Source organism: Tachyglossus aculeatus, chromosome X1 (assembly GCF_015852505.1).
Source record: "Tachyglossus aculeatus isolate mTacAcu1 chromosome X1, mTacAcu1.pri, whole genome shotgun sequence".
Taxonomy (NCBI): Eukaryota; Metazoa; Chordata; class Mammalia; order Monotremata; family Tachyglossidae; genus Tachyglossus; species Tachyglossus aculeatus.
The window spans coordinates 96,821,608-96,842,208 of record NC_052101.1 but is presented as its reverse complement, the minus strand read 5'-3'; the positions used below and the strand labels follow the sequence as shown (position 1 = coordinate 96,842,208).

The 20,601-nt window shown below is 47.7% G+C and overlaps 2 protein-coding genes across 12 annotated transcripts in view; one reads left to right on the top strand and one right to left on the bottom strand.

The window, feature by feature from the left end:
- SETD5 (SET domain containing 5) overlaps nucleotides 1-16,014 on the top strand; it is a 103,468-nt gene extending 87,454 nt beyond the window's left edge. For all 11 annotated transcript variants that reach the window (XM_038772399.1, XM_038772400.1, XM_038772395.1 and 8 more), the window contains 7 exons: nucleotides 2,703-2,950; nucleotides 5,910-5,966; nucleotides 8,448-8,921; nucleotides 11,154-11,455; nucleotides 13,737-13,870; nucleotides 14,537-14,625; nucleotides 15,307-16,014. In XM_038772399.1, the coding sequence (XP_038628327.1) occupies nucleotides 2,703-2,950; nucleotides 5,910-5,966; nucleotides 8,448-8,921; nucleotides 11,154-11,455; nucleotides 13,737-13,870; nucleotides 14,537-14,625; nucleotides 15,307-15,915 (1,913 nt within the window). In that variant the 3' untranslated portion in view covers nucleotides 15,916-16,014. The remainder of the gene's footprint in view (nucleotides 1-2,702; nucleotides 2,951-5,909; nucleotides 5,967-8,447; nucleotides 8,922-11,153; nucleotides 11,456-13,736; nucleotides 13,871-14,536; nucleotides 14,626-15,306) is intronic.
- The window catches only part of LHFPL4 (LHFPL tetraspan subfamily member 4), a 62,791-nt gene continuing 53,643 nt past the window's right edge, over nucleotides 11,454-20,601 (bottom strand). The window contains exon 3 of the mRNA XM_038772405.1: nucleotides 11,454-12,507. Within this exon, the coding sequence (XP_038628333.1) occupies nucleotides 12,476-12,507 (32 nt within the window). The 3' untranslated portion in view covers nucleotides 11,454-12,475. The remainder of the gene's footprint in view (nucleotides 12,508-20,601) is intronic.

Sequence of the window (20,601 nt, the reverse complement as noted above, 5' to 3'; positions counted from 1 at the left end):
CAGCACAGAGTCCTGTGCAACATAAGCACTTAGCAAATTCTATTGATGATGAAGATGAGTAATCAGGATGCTATTGTCAAGCAGTAATCTTTCAGGGTAGCTGTGTGATTGATGTGAGCTTGTTTAGGAGAAAATGTGGCTTGAAGAGAGCCAGGAAAAGGCCCTTGAATGGCCAGCAAGTCCATCCCCTTGTAACCAGAAAGGATTACACCTGAATCCCATGAAACAGATGGATGGGCTGACAATTCTTAAAGGTGATAAATGTCCCCACAGATGGCTAGGGATACGAAAGATATGTTAACGAAGTTCCTCATCCAAGATTAATAACTGAAATATCTGGGTTCGAGATAAAATGGAGGCTGAAGAGATAGAAATAACCCAGAGACCAGATTTAGGTCATTGAGCGACAGATGGGCTATGCAGCTTGATAGAGATAAATGTAAAACCAGCATGCATCAGAAGCAAAAAAAAAAAAAAAAAAATCACCTAGCCTCCAGATTTGAAAGCTGATCTGGAGGTGGTTTGTGAAACACAATTCAGAGCAAAACTGCAGTGAGAGTTGATGGTTTGATCGGGGTTTCATGCAGGCAAGCACATAAAACTGGTTCTTTTTTTTCCCCTGGTGGGCAGAGTGAGCCAACACCTTTTTCTCTGCCCCATTCTGGGTGTTCGGGAGGCATAGCATTGTTACTTATCTACCAGCATAAGCGTGTACGGTGCTGTGCAATATAGGCCGAACAAAGTTCCTGCCCTGAAGAATTTGCCTAAACAGGAGAGAATAGAACAGGAACAATTCAGTGAACAGATATGCCTTACAACTTGTGACCATACTTGTAGTCGGAATACTTCCCAGGACAAGTGGGTTTTGCAGGAACCCTGCCTGTCTAACCAAGCAATTGATCAATGGTGTTCATTACGCACTTACTGTGTTGGAGAGCACTGGACTAAGCGTTTGGGAGAGTACAGTACAGCAGAGTTGATAGACACATTCCCTGTCCACCAGGAGCTTACAGTCAAGAGGGGAAGTAAGATGTTAAAGTACAGATATGGACATAAGTGCTGGGGGTGGGTGGGGGAGGGGGTGACTATTAAGTGCTTAAAGGGTACAGATCTAAATGCATAGGTGACACAGAAGGGAGAGGGAGTCGGAGAGATGAGGGTTTAGTCGGGGAAGGCCCCTTGGAGGAGATGGGATTTGAATAAGGCGTTAAAGGTGGGGAGAGTGGTGGCCTGTCATAAATGGAGTGGGAGGGAGTTCCAGGTCATGGGCAGGACACGGACAAGGGGTTGGCAGTCCCATTAGATGGTATGCTCCTTGATGATGAGAGGTGGCCAGTGGAGGCTGTTAATTAGCTGGAGGCTGCCCCAGGTATAAGGAGCAAGTATATAATACCTTACGAGCGGAAATGAAAAGAAAAACAAGAAGCAGGTGTGAAGGAAATTTGAAACTGCATGAATAAACGTCTCAGAGCTAAGGGCAAAGATTTAAGAACCTAGAGCAAACAAAACAAGGACATACTCTCTGATCTACTTAGTAGACATGGAAAAGTTGGATTGGGAAGGATTTCAATCAGGGTAGGTGAAAACAGAGCACTAATTCAGGTTTCCACTTGGGTAAGCTTGTGGGCAGGGAATATGTCTGTTGTTGTGTTGTACTCTAAGCGCTTAGTAATAATAATAATAATGGTATTTGTTAAGCACTTACTATTTGCCAGGCATTGTTCTAAGCACTGGGTTGGATAATACAGCTCTCTGCACACAGTAAACGCTCAATAAATACAAATGATTGATTGGTAATACACAGAGAACAGAAGATTCTGCAGTCAGAGCCCATTTGGGATGCTGGTTATAATAATAAGGGCAGTTTCCTCAGAAGGACATGATTGCCATGAAAGAAGAAGCAGAGGAGAGCATCACGAACACCACTTGAAATGAGTTATCAAGAAAGTGTAGGAAATTCAGGTTATTCTTGTTGGGAAAGAGCTGATAACCAAATTACATTTTCTTTGAGGTAGAGAGGGAGAGGGATGAGAGAAGTTTGGTGAAACCATTTCCAACCTAATAGCTTTTCAAACAGGGGAACGTAGACTGAAGCTGAAGAGCTCAGTGGAAATCAGGAAATCAGGCAGAACTCTTCTGCTCAAAGTGGAGAAAAACCAACAACCATGGAATGAATCACCAGGGAAGGTGATAAAAGAGAAGAACATAAATGTATTCAGAAGGCACTGACTAAAGTGGCTTAAGGAAGAGCATGGTGCACATATGGAGGCTCGAAAAGTATTGTGGCTTTGTAGGTAGGCACAGGTTGTAATTTGGGGGTATGGATAGAGTGAGGGGCTTAGAATAATAGGTCATGACTCTTAAGGGCCAGAATTATTTTAGGGTTCTTGGGGTATTGCAGATTTGACCTGGGAGGATTGAGTTAATTGATTAAACCCCACTCCACCCCCTCACCCCAGGGTTAGAGACAGGATAGGTTTGAAATGTCTCTTGGAAGAGAGGGAGTGGTTTGAAAGTGATAGCGGTAAATGTAAATAAAGAGGGGGCAGATTTCAGTTGGCAAGGGGGAGCTGCAATATAAGTCTGGGTATTTGGCAGGAAAGGATTTAAGAGGTACTGTGGGTTGGAGATTAATGACTTTACTGCAGATTCTTCTGTTAAGCTATGGTTTCAAAATCTCATCCAAGCTTTGTATTTCACAGACTTATTGAGCCCAATAAAGCGATGGAAGTCTCGCTATCTGAAGGAGCAGAACGTTGCCAAGTTACTGAGGCCTCTAACTCCAATCATATCTCCCATCCCTTCCATTCGTGGCTCGCTGAGCTCACAGCTTACCACACCCAGCTCGTCCTTTCCAGGAGTGGAGAATTGTCGGAATGGAACTGATCTAATGTTCTCACCAGCTCAAATTCTTGCTTCTAGTCGCTGCAATACTCCACTTCAATTTGAGGTGATTTAGGTTTAAGTGCTGGCATGTAAAGTGTGAAGATGATGGTAATGTGCATTGCAAGCCATTCCAGTGACAGTTACTGCAAATATGTTGGTCCCGTGCTCTCCAAAACAGTTTTCAGTGGTGCCCCTACCCTTCTCAGATTAACATTCCACATAGCTCTGGGCAGTGCACGTCCTTTTTGAAGTGAGTCTAAAAAATAAGGATCACTGTCGAAAAATGAGGGGTGTTCAGAAATTCATTTACTTCAGCAGTCTTGAAAACCAGACCTGAGTGCGGGGCAGTTTTTTTCTCTGCCAGGTCTAAATACAGTGTCCAGAAGCTGAATGAATTCTACCCTTCCATTCAGAAGAATCTTATGGTGTTTGAGAATGAATAGACTATCACTCTCTCTCTCTCTCTCTCTCTCTCTCTCTCTCTCTCTCTCTCTCTCTCTCTCTCTCTCTCTCTCTCTCCCTCTTTCTCCCTCTTTCTCCCTCTCTCTCTCTGTTTCTCTCATACACACACACTCTCCCCACCTCCTTCTCTTCTCTCTGTGCCCCCCTTCCCTCTCCCACTGAGATATTGTTTGGGAGGTATTAAATCCCCTTACTATTTCAGAAGTGTTTTCTTTCTGGAAAGTAGTTTGGCTTGAATTCTTGGAAACTTCAGGTACCAATATGGTCGATTCAAGAAAAACCTCATTCTGGTATTTTGTCAGAGCACCACGGCACAGGTTTATTACTTTGCCGAGAGATCCTTTTGCCTAGAACCCCTACCCACCAAAGGCATTTGTGAGTTTCCCCAAAACATACTGTTATTCCTGACTTTTACTCAGAATTGAAGAGCTGCTCCTGGGGATCCAGATAAGAGATCCTCTAGTTAGAATTTGATCAGACTAGAAAGACTCCTCCCACTCTTTATCCTGACTCAAGGTGAAATATTAGACCTTATTCTGTAGTAAAAATGAACATTCCAGCTACACCTCTTTTTATTCTCATTTTGATTTTTATTTCTCCTGGGCATCTCACCCTGTGGATCTGCCAATATTTAAGGTCAGCATGGAGGACAAGTTCCCATGTATTTTGGCATTAAACCCCTAAGCTACTTCATGACCTCATTTGTACTTTTTACATTTAGCAGTGCCCTTTTTGTGTTTTAAGCCTTGCTGCTGGTCCAGTGGAAAGAGCGCCACTCTGGGAATCGAGAAACCCAGGTTCTAGCCCTGGCTTGGCCTGCTGAATCTAGGCCATCAGCGGGGAAAGTTTCTGACTGAAAGAACCACCTAGGGCATCCCACGAGGTGGACAGGCCCAGCAGGAATCCCGGAAAACTGCTAGCTAATGTGGACTGCAAAGACCGCAGCAGCTTCCAAAATGCAATCACCAGACGTGCTATGGCACAGCATCGGCGTTATGCTGCAATCACTCTGCCCCTAAATGAGTCCTGCCTATTAAAACAAACAAACACACCCCTCCCCCCCCCCCCCAAAAAAAAAACCTACCTTTGGCGGACACTTCTCAATGTGCTGCCTCCCTGCCCACCTACTCGCTCATTGCACTTTGTGCACCAGCGGGAACGTGACTGGCAGGGTCGAGTGCGTGCCAGTGGCATTGTGCAAAAGCACCAGCATGGGATCCATTCCTCTGTGCAGGTTCTCAGGACCCAGGCTGGTCTATCCTCCCCAACAGGAGACTCCATCTGTTTTGAATAAATGCATCCCAGATTGGCCGATCTTCTAGGTAGTTTTCCTTGCCCTTTCAATATAGGAAAGAGGTTGTTGATCTGTTAGGCTTACACAATTCAGTTGTTTTTAACTAGAAGTAAGAAGATGGATCGCAAGTGAAAGAATGTAAAAAGGGGCTTTTGCACATTGTGTTCATCAGATTATGGACCTTGTTGAATGCCACGTTTAAGGAATTCTCTCCTGAATATCTCTTGCTTGCATTTGCTTTTTAGGTTCCTTGCCACGTGAGCTCCAGTGGGCTCTTTGATGAGTCCCCCCGGGAATTCTTATTGACTAGATTTTAAACCAGCTGATTCAATTCTTGCTAAATCTGGCTTCACTCAATTCATTTGCACTTAGAGGCCAACTCTTCAGCTAGTAACATGATTTTTTTCCCCAATGTTAATCTGTTTGAGGAATACTCCAGCCATTTTTCCCTTCCTTCCAATTTTGGTGGTACCCCAACATTCAGGAATCTTGTTTCTCTGGCCAAAGGAGAATCGAGCCCATGCAGAAAGAACTTTCTCTTGTCTTAAACCCAGCAGATATATCAGCTATTGAGAATTCCAGGACCCTGACTTTAACTTTAGCCAGTTTCCTTGATCCTACTTGTCAGGACCCCAGTTTGTACTGGGAATTCTGTGAACTAACTTAGGAATTGGGTGGGAATTCATACTTCTCCATATCAGCAGTGGTTTGGAATCATAACCCCTCATTCCATCCCCTGCTCCACCTAAGAGAAAGTTCAAAAAAAACCCCCAAAAAACACATTTTGTGGTGTGTTCTTATTAGGAGTGCGTCAGTGAGAGCAGAGCACTTTACCAGTGTTCTAAAATCTAATAGAACATGAGCTTTTGGAGAATTAAAGCTTTTTCCTCATACGTAAAGCCAAGCTTCCCTGCAACCTTTTCCATGTGACTGTGCTAATTGCTTGCCCTTTGTGGATTCTCCATTTTCTCATGCTCGTCCCGTGAGCAGCATCTGGACTACAAAGAAATAAATTCTTACTTTGCTGCCTCTCTTCCTGTCTCTAGTTTGAATACCAAGTTGTAGTGTGAAACCGCACTAACACTGAACTACTATGAGATGCCTTGAAAAACATCTTGATACCCAGAGTCACTCTTAACCATTGAGATGCCCTCAGTAGTTCCTTATGTGTTCTGTTTAGGAAATCTGTGGCTAAATTCTATTCTTGTTTTTATTTTGCTGCTTGTCTTTAAATAAATGAATAACAAGATGCTTTTCCCTCCTCTAGAACATATCCTCCCCTGAGAGTTCCCCTGCGCATAGGCCCGCGCCCCTGTCACCTGAGGTAGTTATCTCACCATCTCAATCGCACTTGGAGGCTGAGAGTGAGTGTGCATGAGTGTGAACCTGAGTCTGTGGGGAAAGGGGAAGAGGGGCTGGAGGGTGACTGATAGTTCACAGTAAGGCTATTGACTCGTAGAATGGATGACTGCTCGGAAGTATCAAAATGTAGACAAGGGGAAAATGAAGTGTATGTGTTGTTTGCATGGGGGATGGTGGTGGACAGCAATTGGACCAGACTAATCACCCTGTAAGGAATGGCATGGGGCAATGCTGGGAGGGGAGTGGGTGGGGAGGGGGGCGATGGGGAGAGAAACAGGCAGGTGTGGATCTGGAAGCCAGATAGGGAGGGTACAGGAAAATTTCTGGGAGCTCTGGCCACCGTAGCAAGATGGGGATAAATGCAAAAGGTCACAAACAGAGTCTTTAAAAAAAAAGAAATCTGAACTACATCTTGACTGAGGTTTTTCTCTTAGGGTAGATAATGAAGGGGCATCTTGAGCTGCTTATCTCTTCTGGATCGCAGGAGCAATAGCCCTGACTGCCCACAGCTGTAGACCTCTCCCACATGATGACTAGAGAAGCAGCATGGCCTAGTGGAAAGAGCACGGGCCCGGGAGTCAGGACGACTTGGGTTTTAATCCTCACTCCATCACAGACCTGCTTGGCGGCCTTGAGCAATTCACTTCACTTCTCTGGACCTCAGTACCCTCATCTGCCAAATGGGAATTTAATACCCGTTTTCCCTCCTACTTAGACTTATGAGCCCCGTATGGGACTTGACGGCCTTGTATCTATCCTAACGCTTTGTACAGTGCTTGGCACATAGTAAGTACTTAACAAAAAGAAAAAACACAATTTTTACGGACCGAGCGGTTTAATGAGAAAGGGAAACAATTATTATCATTATTAACAATTCTGGTATTTCTTAAGGGCTTACTATGTTCCAAGTGCCGTACTAAGCACTGGGGTAGATACAAGATTGTCTCACCTGGGACTCACAGTCTAAAGTAGCATTTGATCCCCGTTTTATGAATGAGGAAACTGAGGCCCAGAGAAGTTAAGGGGTTTGCCCAAAGTCACAGAGCAAACCAGTGGCAGAGTCAGGATTAGAACACAGGTCTTCTGACTCCCAGGCCCATGCTCTTTCCACTGGGCCACGCTGCTTCCCAATCATGTAATAAGTACTTGAATTGAAACCTCCCCTTTCCCCACAATGAGCAGTGAGTCAGTCAAGTATTTATTGAGGTCCCCCAAGGATACACAGAACTGCCCTCAAGTAGCTCACAAGTTAGTAGAGTAAAGGTTTCACCTGCTATCTCATCTAACCTCACCCCTCATCATGAGAAGTGGTTTGGGAGCGCCGTGTACATTACCCTTACACAACTACTCAGTAAACCCTGTACATGATGATGATGATGATGATGATGATTCATCCCATTTGACAGAGTGGACATCTGAGTGCCATGATCACAGAATCCCCAAATCTAAAGCCCAGGGCCAGGTGCATCATGTAGTAGCCTCAATCCAGGAGGTTGGACTACAACGTCAAGGGGAATCTACAAAGAGCTGCTCTCCTTTGTCAGTGTTGAAATGTAGTGTCTGGGACTGGTACTTTTGAGGGAGTGAAGATGACAGAGGCATAGTTCAGAAATTCTTCACTTAGTAATACCCCGGGGGCTACATAGTTTACCCAGTGCTGAAAGCCCCTTGGGACTCTGGAGAGGATGTAGTTCTGTCTTCATTGCAGCAGTGAACTGAGTCCATCACAGGTAGAGCAGTAATAAAGGTGGAGCTGATAGGAAAGACTCTGAAATCTGGTTGGGGCTATGAGCGGGCTCTGGTATTGGTCTTCTAATGTGTTGGCATGTTAGCATGGCAAGAAAAGTCAAGAATTGAATGGTCAGAAGCTTGGATGTAAGATGACCTGCGTTTGCAGGGAAAATGAATGCATAATAATGACTGAAGGAAATGCTGGTTGGAGATCTTTAATTATCACTTACCTTATTGTACTATAAAATCCTCTAATTTACTTCTCCTCACCTTCTCTCCTTTACCTTCCATTCCCAACTAAGTATTCATTCAGAAGTGAGTGTGCTAGGAGCCCGTATCTTAAGAAACAGGTCTCACTTCTGTGACATGCTTGGGACTCAGACAATTCCCTCACTTAACTGCAGGATGACTCTGCATTGTCTTAAGCAGACAAGATAATTACATTTGACTCATTCTGTAACCCTTAATTTCCCAACCCTTGTACCCTGGAAAGACATAAAGCAGAGTAGGGAAAGCCTGGGAGTCCTGTAGTTGCTAGGTCTTTGTGAACTATTGTCAGGTGGAGTGCTTACAGACAGTAATGATTTTATCCTCTCCATCTTCTGTCCCCATTCATTTTCTCCCAATTCTGCCCCTTGATTCCCCCATGCCTTCTCCTCCTCTCACTTTTTCCTCCCTCTCCTACCCCATGTCTTTGGTTTTGTCTTTCCAGGCTCTTCCTCAAAAGAAGCAGCATTTGACAAAGGTAGCATTCCTGAAATCCAACACTAAAGACTGCCTGGAGAAACTGGCCCTACCCCACCCAGGGCCAGCCGACCTTGTTCTTCAGCTCTCTACCGCTTCTACGGCAGAGTCCATCGTCTTGGGAAAGAGTGGAGGTGTAGAACCGATCCTCGTGAGAAACTCAGACCTGGCCGTTCGGACAGAGTTTAATTTAATGTATGCCTTCTCGCCTTTGAACGCTATGCCTCGCCCAGATGGATTGTCACGAGGCTCTCCCCAGGTGGGAGATAGAAAGCCTTTCATTTCCGACAGAGGATATTGTGGCTCTCCTGCAGAAGGCTATTCCAGCAGATACGAACACATTCTTCTTAAAGGGACATCGTATGGATCCCTGTCTCCATTCAGCGAGAGAGCCTTTGAAGGACTCAAGTCTGTCCCCCAGAACCCACCTCAGAAGAAAAAGGCCAGTATTTCCCGTTGTTCCTTCCTTTGAACAATAATCTAATATAGGCTGTAGGCAGTTTGGGGTCGTCGTCCCCCGTTCCCCCCTCCCCGGAGGTCGGGAGATGGTTATTGAGGCCCCACAGGGCTCACAGGCACTACCCTTCAGGTTCCCGGGAAGGTCTAGGAACAGCCACTGTCGCCTTAAAGAGGGGGAGCGAGACCAGCAAACCTGCCCAATCCAAGTAAATAAAGTAATTACAAGAATGAGTTGAGGGGGAGGAGGAAATTAGGGATTGTTGCTGGCAGATGGTTGGATTAATCAGAAAGTAGCTCCTGGAGGAGGGGGGCCCCTGAGCAACAATTTCCACAAGAGGAAGGAGAGGCTGCGTGGTGGACTGAAAACAGGGGAGGTGGTTACCAGCAGTGGAAGGGACAACTTCAGCATAGGCTTGGAGATGGCAGCAGGAAGCTTCAGGCAGGGTAAGAGGGGACTCCCAAGAAAAAACCCTGGCAGGATGGGAGAGCCTGGGCTGGGGCACTGAGAATGGCAAAAGCTGACCTGGCAGCCGAGGCTCGACTGCCAGAAAGCTTTGAAGGCAACCATTCAAAGTTTCTCTCCCAAAACCATGAAATGAAGAATCTGTACCTTTTTTCTTTTTTACCCAGCTCACTTGTGGATATTTCCTTATGCTGTGCCATATCCCCTCTCTGTAATTTATTTTAATGCCTGTCTCCCCACACTAGCCTTTAAGTTCCTTGTGGGCCAGAAGTCATGTCTGCTGACTTATTGTCTCGTGCCCTCCCGAGAGCTTAATTCAGCACTCCGCACACAGCCAGCACTCAGTAAATACCATCGATTGGACTACATGAAGGAACCTGGTCTAGCGAATCTTTATTTGGCACAGTCTCGCCAACCTCGCTGCCAATATTTCACCAGTGTTTAGAAAGCAATACCATTCTCAGGTTACAGCTCTAAAAATTCCAAATCTGCAGTACTCATTTTTGTGCCTTATGCCTTCAGGCCTTAGTCACTCCGCATCTTCATCCATGAGCTACCATTTCCCAATTAGTGGAAAGAAAAGAAAGAAAGAAAAAAAACCGTTTGTCTTGTAGGGGTTTTTATAATCGGGGAAAAAGGCAGTGGGATCTTGCCCCCTTTTCTTTCCTTCAGCCTGCCAGGCGGGAGCAGAGGTGCTCCCTCAGAAGGAACTTCCATTGGCACACCTGTGCGGGTCCAGGTGAGGCGGAGAGTGGCTCAGCACTGGAGGGCCAGATTCCTTCTGGCAAGAAGCCGGGGAGTGGGGGGCCATGTGGATGGAATGTCCAGGAGGCTCCACCCAGTCCAGTTTGTCCTGGACCCCACACTCCCTCAGGACCAGCCCAAAGGGTAGGACAGGGCAGGGCAGGAGAGCCTGCTCGAGCAGAGGCTTGGGAGAGATCGTGACCGGTGCCGCAAATGCAACTGCACAGCCAGGGTTAATGTGCACATGGAAAGAGTGTGGCAGGGCTGGTGTGGATTGGCTCCACCTTGATCTTTTTTTTCAGTCATAGTCACAAGGTTACTGAAGCTCACGCTCTCACTCATGCGCATTTCTGACTCAGACAGTCTGAAGGGAGGCATACCAGACGATTGAGGGTAAGGAGGAAGGAAAATGAGAAAATTCAGATGTATGGGGTTTATTTAGAACGACAGGTGAGAGACCAGTGAGTGAAAGTGATAGCGACAGCCGAGTCAGACATGGTCCTTTTAGTCAACTTTCAGGTGCAAGAGAGATTTTGTTGTTACTATCAGGAGCTCCCAATTCTAGACCACAGTCCTGCTGACTGACAAACAAGTCATTCGCTCCCCCCTGTGCCACAGTTTACCCAAGTGTTCAGGAGAAATGTCTCTCTTTACCTCATTTAGGAGTTATTGAGGGGTGTGCAAAGATTGAGCACTTTGCACTGAATCTGTCATTTGGTCCTGAAAATCATCTGTTTTTTGAATTTGGAAAGCACTCTGTTACTCATTTTTTCTTGCCCATTTCCTGGTGCTTGTTCCTGAGTCCTAAATTCAGATGCCAGGAGTTACCACCACCCTCTCTCTTTGTGCCTCTGGGTTGCCTCCAGAATCACTCTGTAGTGCAGTCTAGTTTTGCAAGCTTTGTTCTCAAGTGTCTTGCTTTTCTCTCATTTCTATCGATACACTAGATAGGGATCTCCGACTTGGAAGTCTTTGCCTTAAAAGCTATGTTTCTTTGTTCCCTTTCAGGTTTCTCTGCTGGAGTATCGTAAACGAAAACAGGAAGCCAAGGAGAGCACTTCTTGTATGGGAGGTGATTCTGTACCATGTACAGGAACTCCCACTCGGCAAGGCAGCAATAGCTCGGTGTCTGACGCTGACACCTTTGGAATACAGGGATCGTTCGTCCGGGCCCCAACATCTCCTCATTGCAGCTTATCCCCATCATATCCCTCAGAGCCCCAGGTAGAGGAGACAAGCCCATCAGAGGTCAGGGGCACTCCTCCCTCCTCGTCTCACAGCAAACCTCAAGAGAATATCAGCAGCAGATGGTAAGGCCTTTAGGAAGATTTATTTTTGATCCGTAGTCATCGTACGCTATAAGGAAGAATGAATCATTCTAGCCCAGTATGGAGGGGCTGAGCTAGAAAGTTGTTGCAAAACGTTCTAGCCCAACCCAATGCAATTTTCCTTTCTCTAGAGCTGCATAAACAAGCAGTAAAAGTGTGGGTGCGGGAGTTGGAGGCCTTAGAGGCCACTCCAATGCTGGGCATCATCAGGAAAGGGGCAGTAAGGCAGAATTTTGCCACCATGTAGAATCATGGTTCGCCTACACCTGGAGGAAAGATTGATGGCAGTTTGGGTTGTGGCATCTCAAGAAAGACATACTAGAGCCGGAGAGGGCACAGAGAAGGACGACCAGGGTACCCGGGGGTGGGGAGGGGGGAAAAGGGGGAAAAGCTTCCCTAGGAGGAGAGACTGAAGTGGTTAGGACTTTTTGGTCTGGAAAGGTGCAGGCCGAAAAGGGTCGTGATTGAAGTCTATGAAATCGTGTGTGGGCCCAACAGGCATGGAGTGGATGTGCACCAAGTCCCGCGGTCCCAGGGAGCTTGAAGGTGGTAGGCTCAAAACAAACAAGAAATGTGTCTTCATCCGGTGGGAGGTGAGCTATGGAATTGATTACCACAGGAAGTTGGACAGGCCAGAAAAAATAGCAGTCAGTTCGAGAGGGAGTCGAATGAATTCACGGATGAGCAGTTGGAGGCGGGGGTTCTGGGATGGTAGCCAGTCGGTACCTGTGTGTTACGATGGCTGTCAAGGAGGGCAACCGTCACCACAATTCCTCAAAGCTTCTTGTTACCACTGTCAAAGAGAAAACGGTGGGCTGGCTGGACCAATTCTCTGATGCAGTAATGGCATAGCGTAGGTTCTTAATGCTCGGTCTTTGTCACCTGGGCCCCAAAATGTGCCAGGCCGGGGGCCTCCTTTTTCTAGGTCTGTTGGTGCTCTTGACTTAGTTTGGTTTCATTGAAGATTGGTGGGAAGCTTGCAAGTCCTTCCCTTTTAACTCTTTAACCTGCTGGCTTCTTTCCACTTGGCATAACTGGAAGAAATAATGGGAACAACATATAATAGGGCTACTATACATCCCTGAAAAGCAAACGCCCATGAGCAACACCATTACAGAGGGCTGGAGATGGACCATCTAGCAGCCTTAACTTTTTCCTCTACATTCCTAACTTTCTCTCTCTTACTATGGTCTCGCTTTGGGCCACTCTTCCAGGAATTTGCCCAGACCCTTCTTGAACCTACTAATACTTTCAGCCTGCACAACTTCTTATGGGAATGAATTCCATACATTTACCACTCAAACCACCCACCGTGTGAAGCAATGTTTCTTTTCGTTTATTTTGAGCCTCCCGCCTTCACACTTCAAGTGGAAGAGGCACCTCTTCCTGGTGTTTGGGGATTTGGTGAACAGCCATTCACCCTGTCCACCTACTTCCTGATTTGGGGATTTCAATCATGTCCCGTCTCAGCTTTTGTCTTTCCAGCCTGAAGAAGCTGAATCTTTTCAGTATATCCCTGTAGAGAAGCTGCTCCATGCCCCTGGTCTTCCCAGGAGCCCTTCTCCAGCTCTATCACATCCTTCTAAGATGTGGGAACCAAAACTTTACACAGCATTCCCAAAAGCAATGGCTCTGTCCAGCCCTTTCCCAAACTACAACCTTTTCAAATCTGAGACATCTCGTTTGAAAGCAACCACTGCTGCCACCACCTCCTCTAACTCATTCCAAAGTTGAAATACGCTAAGACTTCATTTTCCTTTGTGAACTTTCACGCAGCAACTTTATTCTTTGGGTATTCATGAACTAGTTTAGTTTCAGCTGGAGATGGTCAGAGTTTATAATTGACCCTAAATAATTTGATGAGCAGCATGGCCTAATGGCAAGAGCACAGATCTGGGAATAAGGAGACCTGGGTTCTAATCTCAGTGCCGCCACTTGCCTGTTGTGTGGCCATGGGCAAGCAAGCCTCTTCACTTCTCTGGGCCTCGGTTTCCTCTGTAAAAATGGGGGTGCAATGCCTGTTCTCCCTCCTCCTTACACCATGAGCCCCATGTGGAACCGGGACTGCATCCAACCTGATTACCTGCTATTACCCGCAGCACTTAGTACGGTGCTCGGCCCATAGTAAGTGCTTAACAAGTAACCTGATGGTGATGATGATGAGGTCTTTTGAAGCCAGATATTTTAGTAAGGGGGACTTTACTTTTGAAGAAGAGGCAGAATACAGGTTAGTGGCTCAAATCGTATCCTGCTGCCCTCACAGGATGGTCCCCACATCCGTGGAGCGACTCCGAGAGGGCCGTGGCATCCTCAAGAAGGTCCTGCGCAGCGGGGCGAAGGTGTCACAGAGAAGGGAGCCCTCCCCCATATGGGAAAGCCCTGCAGAAATAGTCCCAGGTAAGACGGCGTCTACCCTGCCCCAGGGACATTGGTGATGGCAGGGCTGACCACGCTTCCAAGGCGAGAGAAGATCTAGTGGGTGCCCAGCTTGCTGGGTCCTGGCTCAGGTTGCCATTGGCCTGTGTGGCACAGCATTCTAGAGGGGTGGCTCCACGAGCTGCCCATTAAGAGCCTTTGTGCCTTGGAGGTCTGCTTTCACAAAGTAGTAGCGTGGCCAGGCCCAGTGGAAGAAGCATGGGCCTGAGAGTCCAATCCCTACCCCCGGCCTGCCGCCACTTAACCGTTCTGTGCCTATACTTTCTCATGCACAAAATGAGGGTACTAATGCCTGCCTGTCCAGACCGCTCAGAAGGGCTGTGCGGTGAAAATGAAATAATTGATGTAAAAGCACTTTGGAAAAAAATGAGCCATAAAAATTTTAGGGGTGATTATTATCATCATCATTACCTCTCCATCAAGCCTCTCAAATCCACCTTTGCTAAAGACCAGCAGACCAAAACAGGAGAGCCTGAACAAAATTGCCTTTGTTGCCTTCCTCTAATTCTGCGCTTGCCGTCAGGAAGGCAGCATGAGTAGTGGAGGCAGCACAGGTGCCTTCCAAGATCCACTTCTTTTGGCCAACTCCTAGAGGCTAAGTGTGGCTCTCTTTTGGCTTCCTTCCAGACACTGCCGAGGGAGATGGTCCAGAGACGTTGAACTCCGCTGCCACCAAAAGACCAGCCGTTTACAGTCCTTCTAGATACAGCTACCAGGTAAGAAAAAGAAGCTCCAGCTCCTGGGAACTTCGTGTTTAGGACCATACTCCAGGAGGTTGACGCTCAGAAGGACTAGTCTAGGGTTTGAGGTGAGATACCTGATATCCCATTTCCCACACTTGAAACTTGTGGGACATGAAAGGTAGATCGAAAGAGTCAATTCAAGAGTAGGAGGTTGTTCTGACAACCCTTGAAAATAGCCACTCACCTACTCGCCCTGGGGGAGTAGAAAAAATTGCTGGTCTTCTCCGACCAAGCCCTCATTTCTCCTACTCCCTCTCCCTTTTGCCTCGCCCTTGCACTTGAATATGCACCCTTTATTCACCCCACCCTCAGCTCCACCGCACTTATGTGCAGATCCGTAATGTATTTTAATATCTGCCTCCCTGTCTAGACTGTAAGCTCCTGGTGGGCAGGGAACATGTCTACTGACTCTGTTGTACTCTCTCCCAAGCACTTAGTACAGTGCTCTGAACACGGTCAGCGCTCAGTAAATACCACTGATTGAGTCTGCAGCTCCATGAGAAGAGTAAGCTGGGCAGTTGTTTTTGGGAAGGTGGGGGGCGCTGTTTGTTGCTGAGCTGTATTGATTGGCTTTACAGCGAGGCCAAAGGAGATTTCTTTGGCAAGTGACTTCCTCTTTCCCGCATCCTTTTGTTTCCCATCTTTTCTTTCTAGGTCCTGCCTTGTGATAGTCCACGAGCAGAGCCCCCAAATCTCCTCCAGAGGAGCGCTTCTCCCTATAGAGTACACCCCACTCAAACTATGGGATACAGTTACCGAGCCACAGCACTGAGATCTGGACATCCCCCCTCTCACGGTTCTTCAGAATCCTCCCTCTCTTCTACTTCTTCTTATTCCAGCCCCACCCACTTGGTATCCACTGACTCATTACCACTGTTTGCTGGGGCAACAGGGTATTACAGCAGCCAACAGCATTCTGGGAGCAGCACTGGCACCAATCTTTTGAAGAGGAGCTGCGACCCAACTGCTGCTAGTCCCTCACCGCAGGGCACCTCAGACTCTCTAACCTCAGACTCTGTTTCTCAGCCCAGCACAGGAACTCTGAGTTCCACTTCTACCCCTCTGAATTCTAGAGCGTTGCCGTCGGACTTGCGGACTATGAACCAGCCCAGAGCTGGGCAGTCAGCTTCCTGCCAGACCTCCAGGGTATCGACCGTAACCAATTCACAGCACTACCCACACCGTGGGGGAGGGGGAGTCCATCAGTACCGACTGCAGCAGCTGCAAGGGTCTGGAGCAAAGACCCAGAAGGGACTTTCCTAGGGCTTCTGGATTTGGGCAAACAAGACTGAACGAGCCCATGGCTGCTTCTGGCCGCCTTTGGATCCAGGGAAGCATGGGGAACTTACACCTGTTGCTGGGAGGGGGGCGGGGAGGGAGGGGGTGGGGGCGGGGTGGGGGAGGGAAGGGGGGTGGGAGGGGGGGAAAATACAAGGTGCCAGGGAACTAGGTCTGGATGATAAGTACAAGACTTATGAGTGTCATTGGCCTCTGGCCTGGAAGAAAGATGTAAATCTTGTCTGAAGCAGAAACTATAAAGAAGTTTTTCCCTGCTGCTTAGGGTACGTTGTGGAAAAGCAAGTGGTGTCTCAGTTGATACGGTTCTAAGTGCAATGACTTATCGCAGCAGCCCGTGTCTCCCATCCGTGCCCATAGCCTGTAGACACGCGTGTGCGGCGAAGACGTCTTTTGAAAAAACACGGAAAACAATTCAAAGAAAAAGGCGGTGGGAGCTAAACAACAAAATCCAAAGCTATCTGAAATAGTGTCGGGTTCTCATGTGTCCATGAGAGGAGGGCAAATATCCCCTTTATAAATCATTCCAGTCACTAACAAATCTGCGCACCTCAGCCTGCCTGGGCCCAGGCCTGCCATAGACGGTCTACACTGCTGCTTCTCTGATGTGTCCAAGAGCCGTTCAGAAACGGGCAGCCTAGGACGGGTAGGCTTGAGAGCGTGCCTTGTGACCAAGGAACGTCTTGTCTCTAAGAACAAGGGAGTAACCATCAAGTCTTGATTATCAGGGACTGATTATCCATTCTGTGGAGTAGTCGGGTCTAGCGGCCATCATCCTTCCTCTGGCTCTCGCTCTCAGAGCTCAACAATAATACCTCCTCCGGCTGGTAGGCAGAGTAGCGTTCCACGTGGCCGTGTGTCTGCAACTCTGGTTAAGAGGTTGGGTCAGGGAAGAGTGTGGGAAAACTTGGGCCAGCCGGGGTCTCATTTAGCCTACGGTCTCTCACCAGGGTGCTCGGGAGTTGACGGGCATCATTTCCCTTTCTGGGTTGAGATGGGCAGTCAGTCGCCTCTCTGAGTGGGAGCGTGCACATGAGACGGCAGAGGGTGTGGTGGGGATGGAGAAGAAGCCTGTGGGCTCAGGTGTCACTGGCAGGGCCAAGGTCAGGTGTGCGGTGGCATTTTCTTTTGGGGACTTTTGGAGCGTGGTTTCTCTGAGAGGGGAATGGGAGAGATGTAGCTATTCCTCCTCTCCTAGACGCTCGTGCCCACACAAACATCTGCCGTCCTGGAAGAGCCAGGGTGAGAGCAGACTGGCTTCTCCCATCAGTGCATTGTGCCTGCTGAATTCACACCTGGAGGCAAGCCCTGGAGCCAGCCCCAGGTTGGGTGCGCATTCTGTTAAATTCCGTACAGTTGCCAGCTTCTTTCTTTCACTTGTTTACTGTTCTATCTGGCGTGTTTTATTTATCTAATTTTATATTCAGTTATAACCATGGTAGGTTTAGCTAATATTCAACAGGTATAATCCCTGGTGCTGCAGTGGACCTTCTTTTCTTTTGGACAAGATAATACTGTGAGTCTCCCTCCGTTCCTCCCTCTGTCTTTTTCCGCCCGCCCCCCCGCCCTCCTCCCTGCCCTCCTCTTTGACTTTCATATGCACAGTCTTCTCTTTTTTGTGTGTGACTGTTACAAAATTTCACTCTTTCAAAGTTGAAATCAGGGGTCTGTTCAAAAACAAGGGGAGATATTTTTAAAATGTTGAAACAACAAAAATTCCTTTTTTGCAAATTGTCAATTTGTGGAAGCATTGGGTATGAAGATCATATTGCCCGGGATGCTGGTTTCTTTGTATGTTGTATAAAATGTGTAAACACCACTCCATTTGGGCCAGGGATGGCAGTCTCTTTCCCCCTCCCCCCCCTCCTGCCCCCCCCCCCCCTTCCCCAGGCTGGAGACAGAGAGGGGAGGAGGTGGGCTGGCTTAGCCTGCCAGGCACATGCAGACATCCCAACTGTTCTGCAAGGGAGGGGTGCTGGAGTTACCAGAAATCTTGAAAAACTCTGTCTTGGAAAGGAAGAAATGCTACTTCTTTCTCAAGTGGAGTGTTTACACCTTGCTGTTACATTTGAACTTTCACAAGAGATGTAATAATTTTGATAATAAAATACTTACCTTGTTATTCAAAAAGCCAAACTTTCTACACCTTCTCGATTGATTATAACGGTCACTCGCTCATTCACACCCATGTTGTGCCTCCTCTCCTGAGGCGAGAGGAGTTTTTTTTTTAAGGGGCGGGGGGACATCGCCTTCCACAAGCAACATATAATTTAGCTTTGAGAGATGGAAGGGATGTGAATTACGCCCATCATCTGTAGCTGATTTCCTGCTAGGAGAGAAGGAAGGCTAGGGAAACTGGGGACAAGAGGAGGTGTGATGACAGGGCAGGTAGGTGCATGGGAACTGCATTCAGATAGTTTTTTTTCTCTCCGGCTTCCAAAGTTGACATTGCTCATCCATGCCCCGCCCTCCACTGTCACTATTTTTAGTCTCCAGGCCAAGGGAACAGGACTTCCGTGTGGTATGAGCTATCACTCAAATTCCCCTCTGGAATCAATCAAAGGTATCTATTGAGCACTTGCTGTGTGCAGAGCACCGTAGTAAGCAGTTGGGAGAGTCCAGTATAACAGAGTCGGTAGACACATTCCCTGCCCATGTGGAGTTTGAGGAAGGTTTCATGTCCCTTGCCATAAGGGACACGAAGCGCTTAGTACAATGCTCTGCACACAGTAAGCGCTCAATAAATACGATTGAATGAATAAGACCCAACACCCATTCCATAAGTGGCACAGTTTACACTCTTGGTCCCCTGGAAACGCCTACGCTTGACATTGCAAAGCACAGTCCGTTCAAGGGGATCTTGCTCTAAAATAGGGCTATTGACTAGGACGCTATCTGCCTAGACACGATCATGGGGGCCCTTTCCCATTTGTGGTCACCTCTCCAATGATCTCAATTCATCCTCGACCTGAACCGGTGCAGGATCGAAGGAGGCCGGATCTAACCGTGTACCAGGACTTGCCAATACCCGAATGGTACAGAAGCTAGGGCAGGTTCGCCTGGTGTGCAGCAGACACAGGGGGATAAACAAAGCATCATGAGAGGGCCAAAGGAGCAGATGTTTTTGTCCACCTCCCTGGATTTGTACGTGTCTCCCATCTGATTATCTTCGTCAAACGCCTCCACACCATGAACCTTCATTGGGCAGAAGCATTATCCTCCCCATGGTTACGGTGGCATGATTACCATGGCAACTTGAAGAGACTGTTTCTGGTAAATGCTGCTCCAATTTGGATCCTCAGAGAACCCCAGCAGAAAGCCTCAAGCCTCCTCGTTCTTCCCCAAAGCAGGGGGTGGGCCCTCCCTCCCCTGAGTTCAGAATCCCTTAGAGAGGCTGGTGTGGGGCCCAGGGAGCCTTCTTTATTGAAAATCATTATGCACCGGCTCAGGTCAGTGCAGCAGGGAGTGGGGCTGGGCTGAGCTGAGCACAGCACCCATGGCAACATCAATTTGCTCTGAGCCTCATCTAATAGGAATAGCCTTCAAGTGTTTATCTCTACTCTGACTGGGTTTGTTGTCCTCTGCTTGCTACAGGGCAAGGCGGGTTGGTGGTCAGCATCAATGATACAGGGGAAACCGGAGGCCACTGGATTAGGGGCATTTAGGGGTGCTTGCTTAGGTTCCCTTCTTGGGGAGCTTAAGCCCACTGACACGGGTGGCAACACCCAGGTGGGAAGCACTGTGGTCTAGCAGTGAGAGCCCAGGTTCTAATCCTGGCTCTGCCATGTGCCTGCTGTGTGACAATTGGAATGTCACTTCACTTCTTTGGGCCTCAGTTTCCTAATCTGAAATAGAGATCCAACACCTGTCCTCCTACTTACACTCAGACTGTGAGCCCCATAATGATGATAATATGAATGATGATGATGCTATATTAAGTACTTACTATGTGCCAAGCACTGCATTAAAGACTGCCAAGCACTGCCATCGCACACTCTGCTCCCCTGCTGCTAACCTCCTCACTGTGCCTCATTCTCACCTGTCAATCAATCAATCAATCAATCGTATTTATTGAGCGCTTACTATGTGCAGAGCACTGTACTAAGCGCTTGGGAAGTACAAATTGGCATCACATAGAGACAGTCCCCACCCAACAGTGGGCTGTTGTCCCGCCATCGACCCCTGGTCCACGTCCTACCTCTGGCCTGGAATGCCCTCCCTCCACACATCCGCCAAACTAGCTCTCTTCCTCCCTTCAAAGCCCTACTGAGAGCTCACCTCCTCCAGGATACCTTCCCAGACTGAGCCCCCATTTTTTTCCTCCCCTCCCCATCGTCCCCCTCCCTCTGCCCTATCCCTTTCACCTCCCCACAGCACTTGTGTATATTTGTACATATTTATTACTCTATTTTATTAATGATGTGTAAATAACTATAATTCTATTTATTCTGATGGAATTGACACCCGTCTACTTGTCTTTTGTTGTCTTTTGTTTCCCCCTTCTAGACTGAGCCCTTGTTGGGTAGGAACCATCCCTATGTGTTGCCGATTTGTACTTCCCAAGCACTTAGTACAGTGCTCTGCACACAGTAAGCACTCAATAAATATGATTGAATGAATGAATGAATTAAGCACCCAGGTAGACATAGCTCA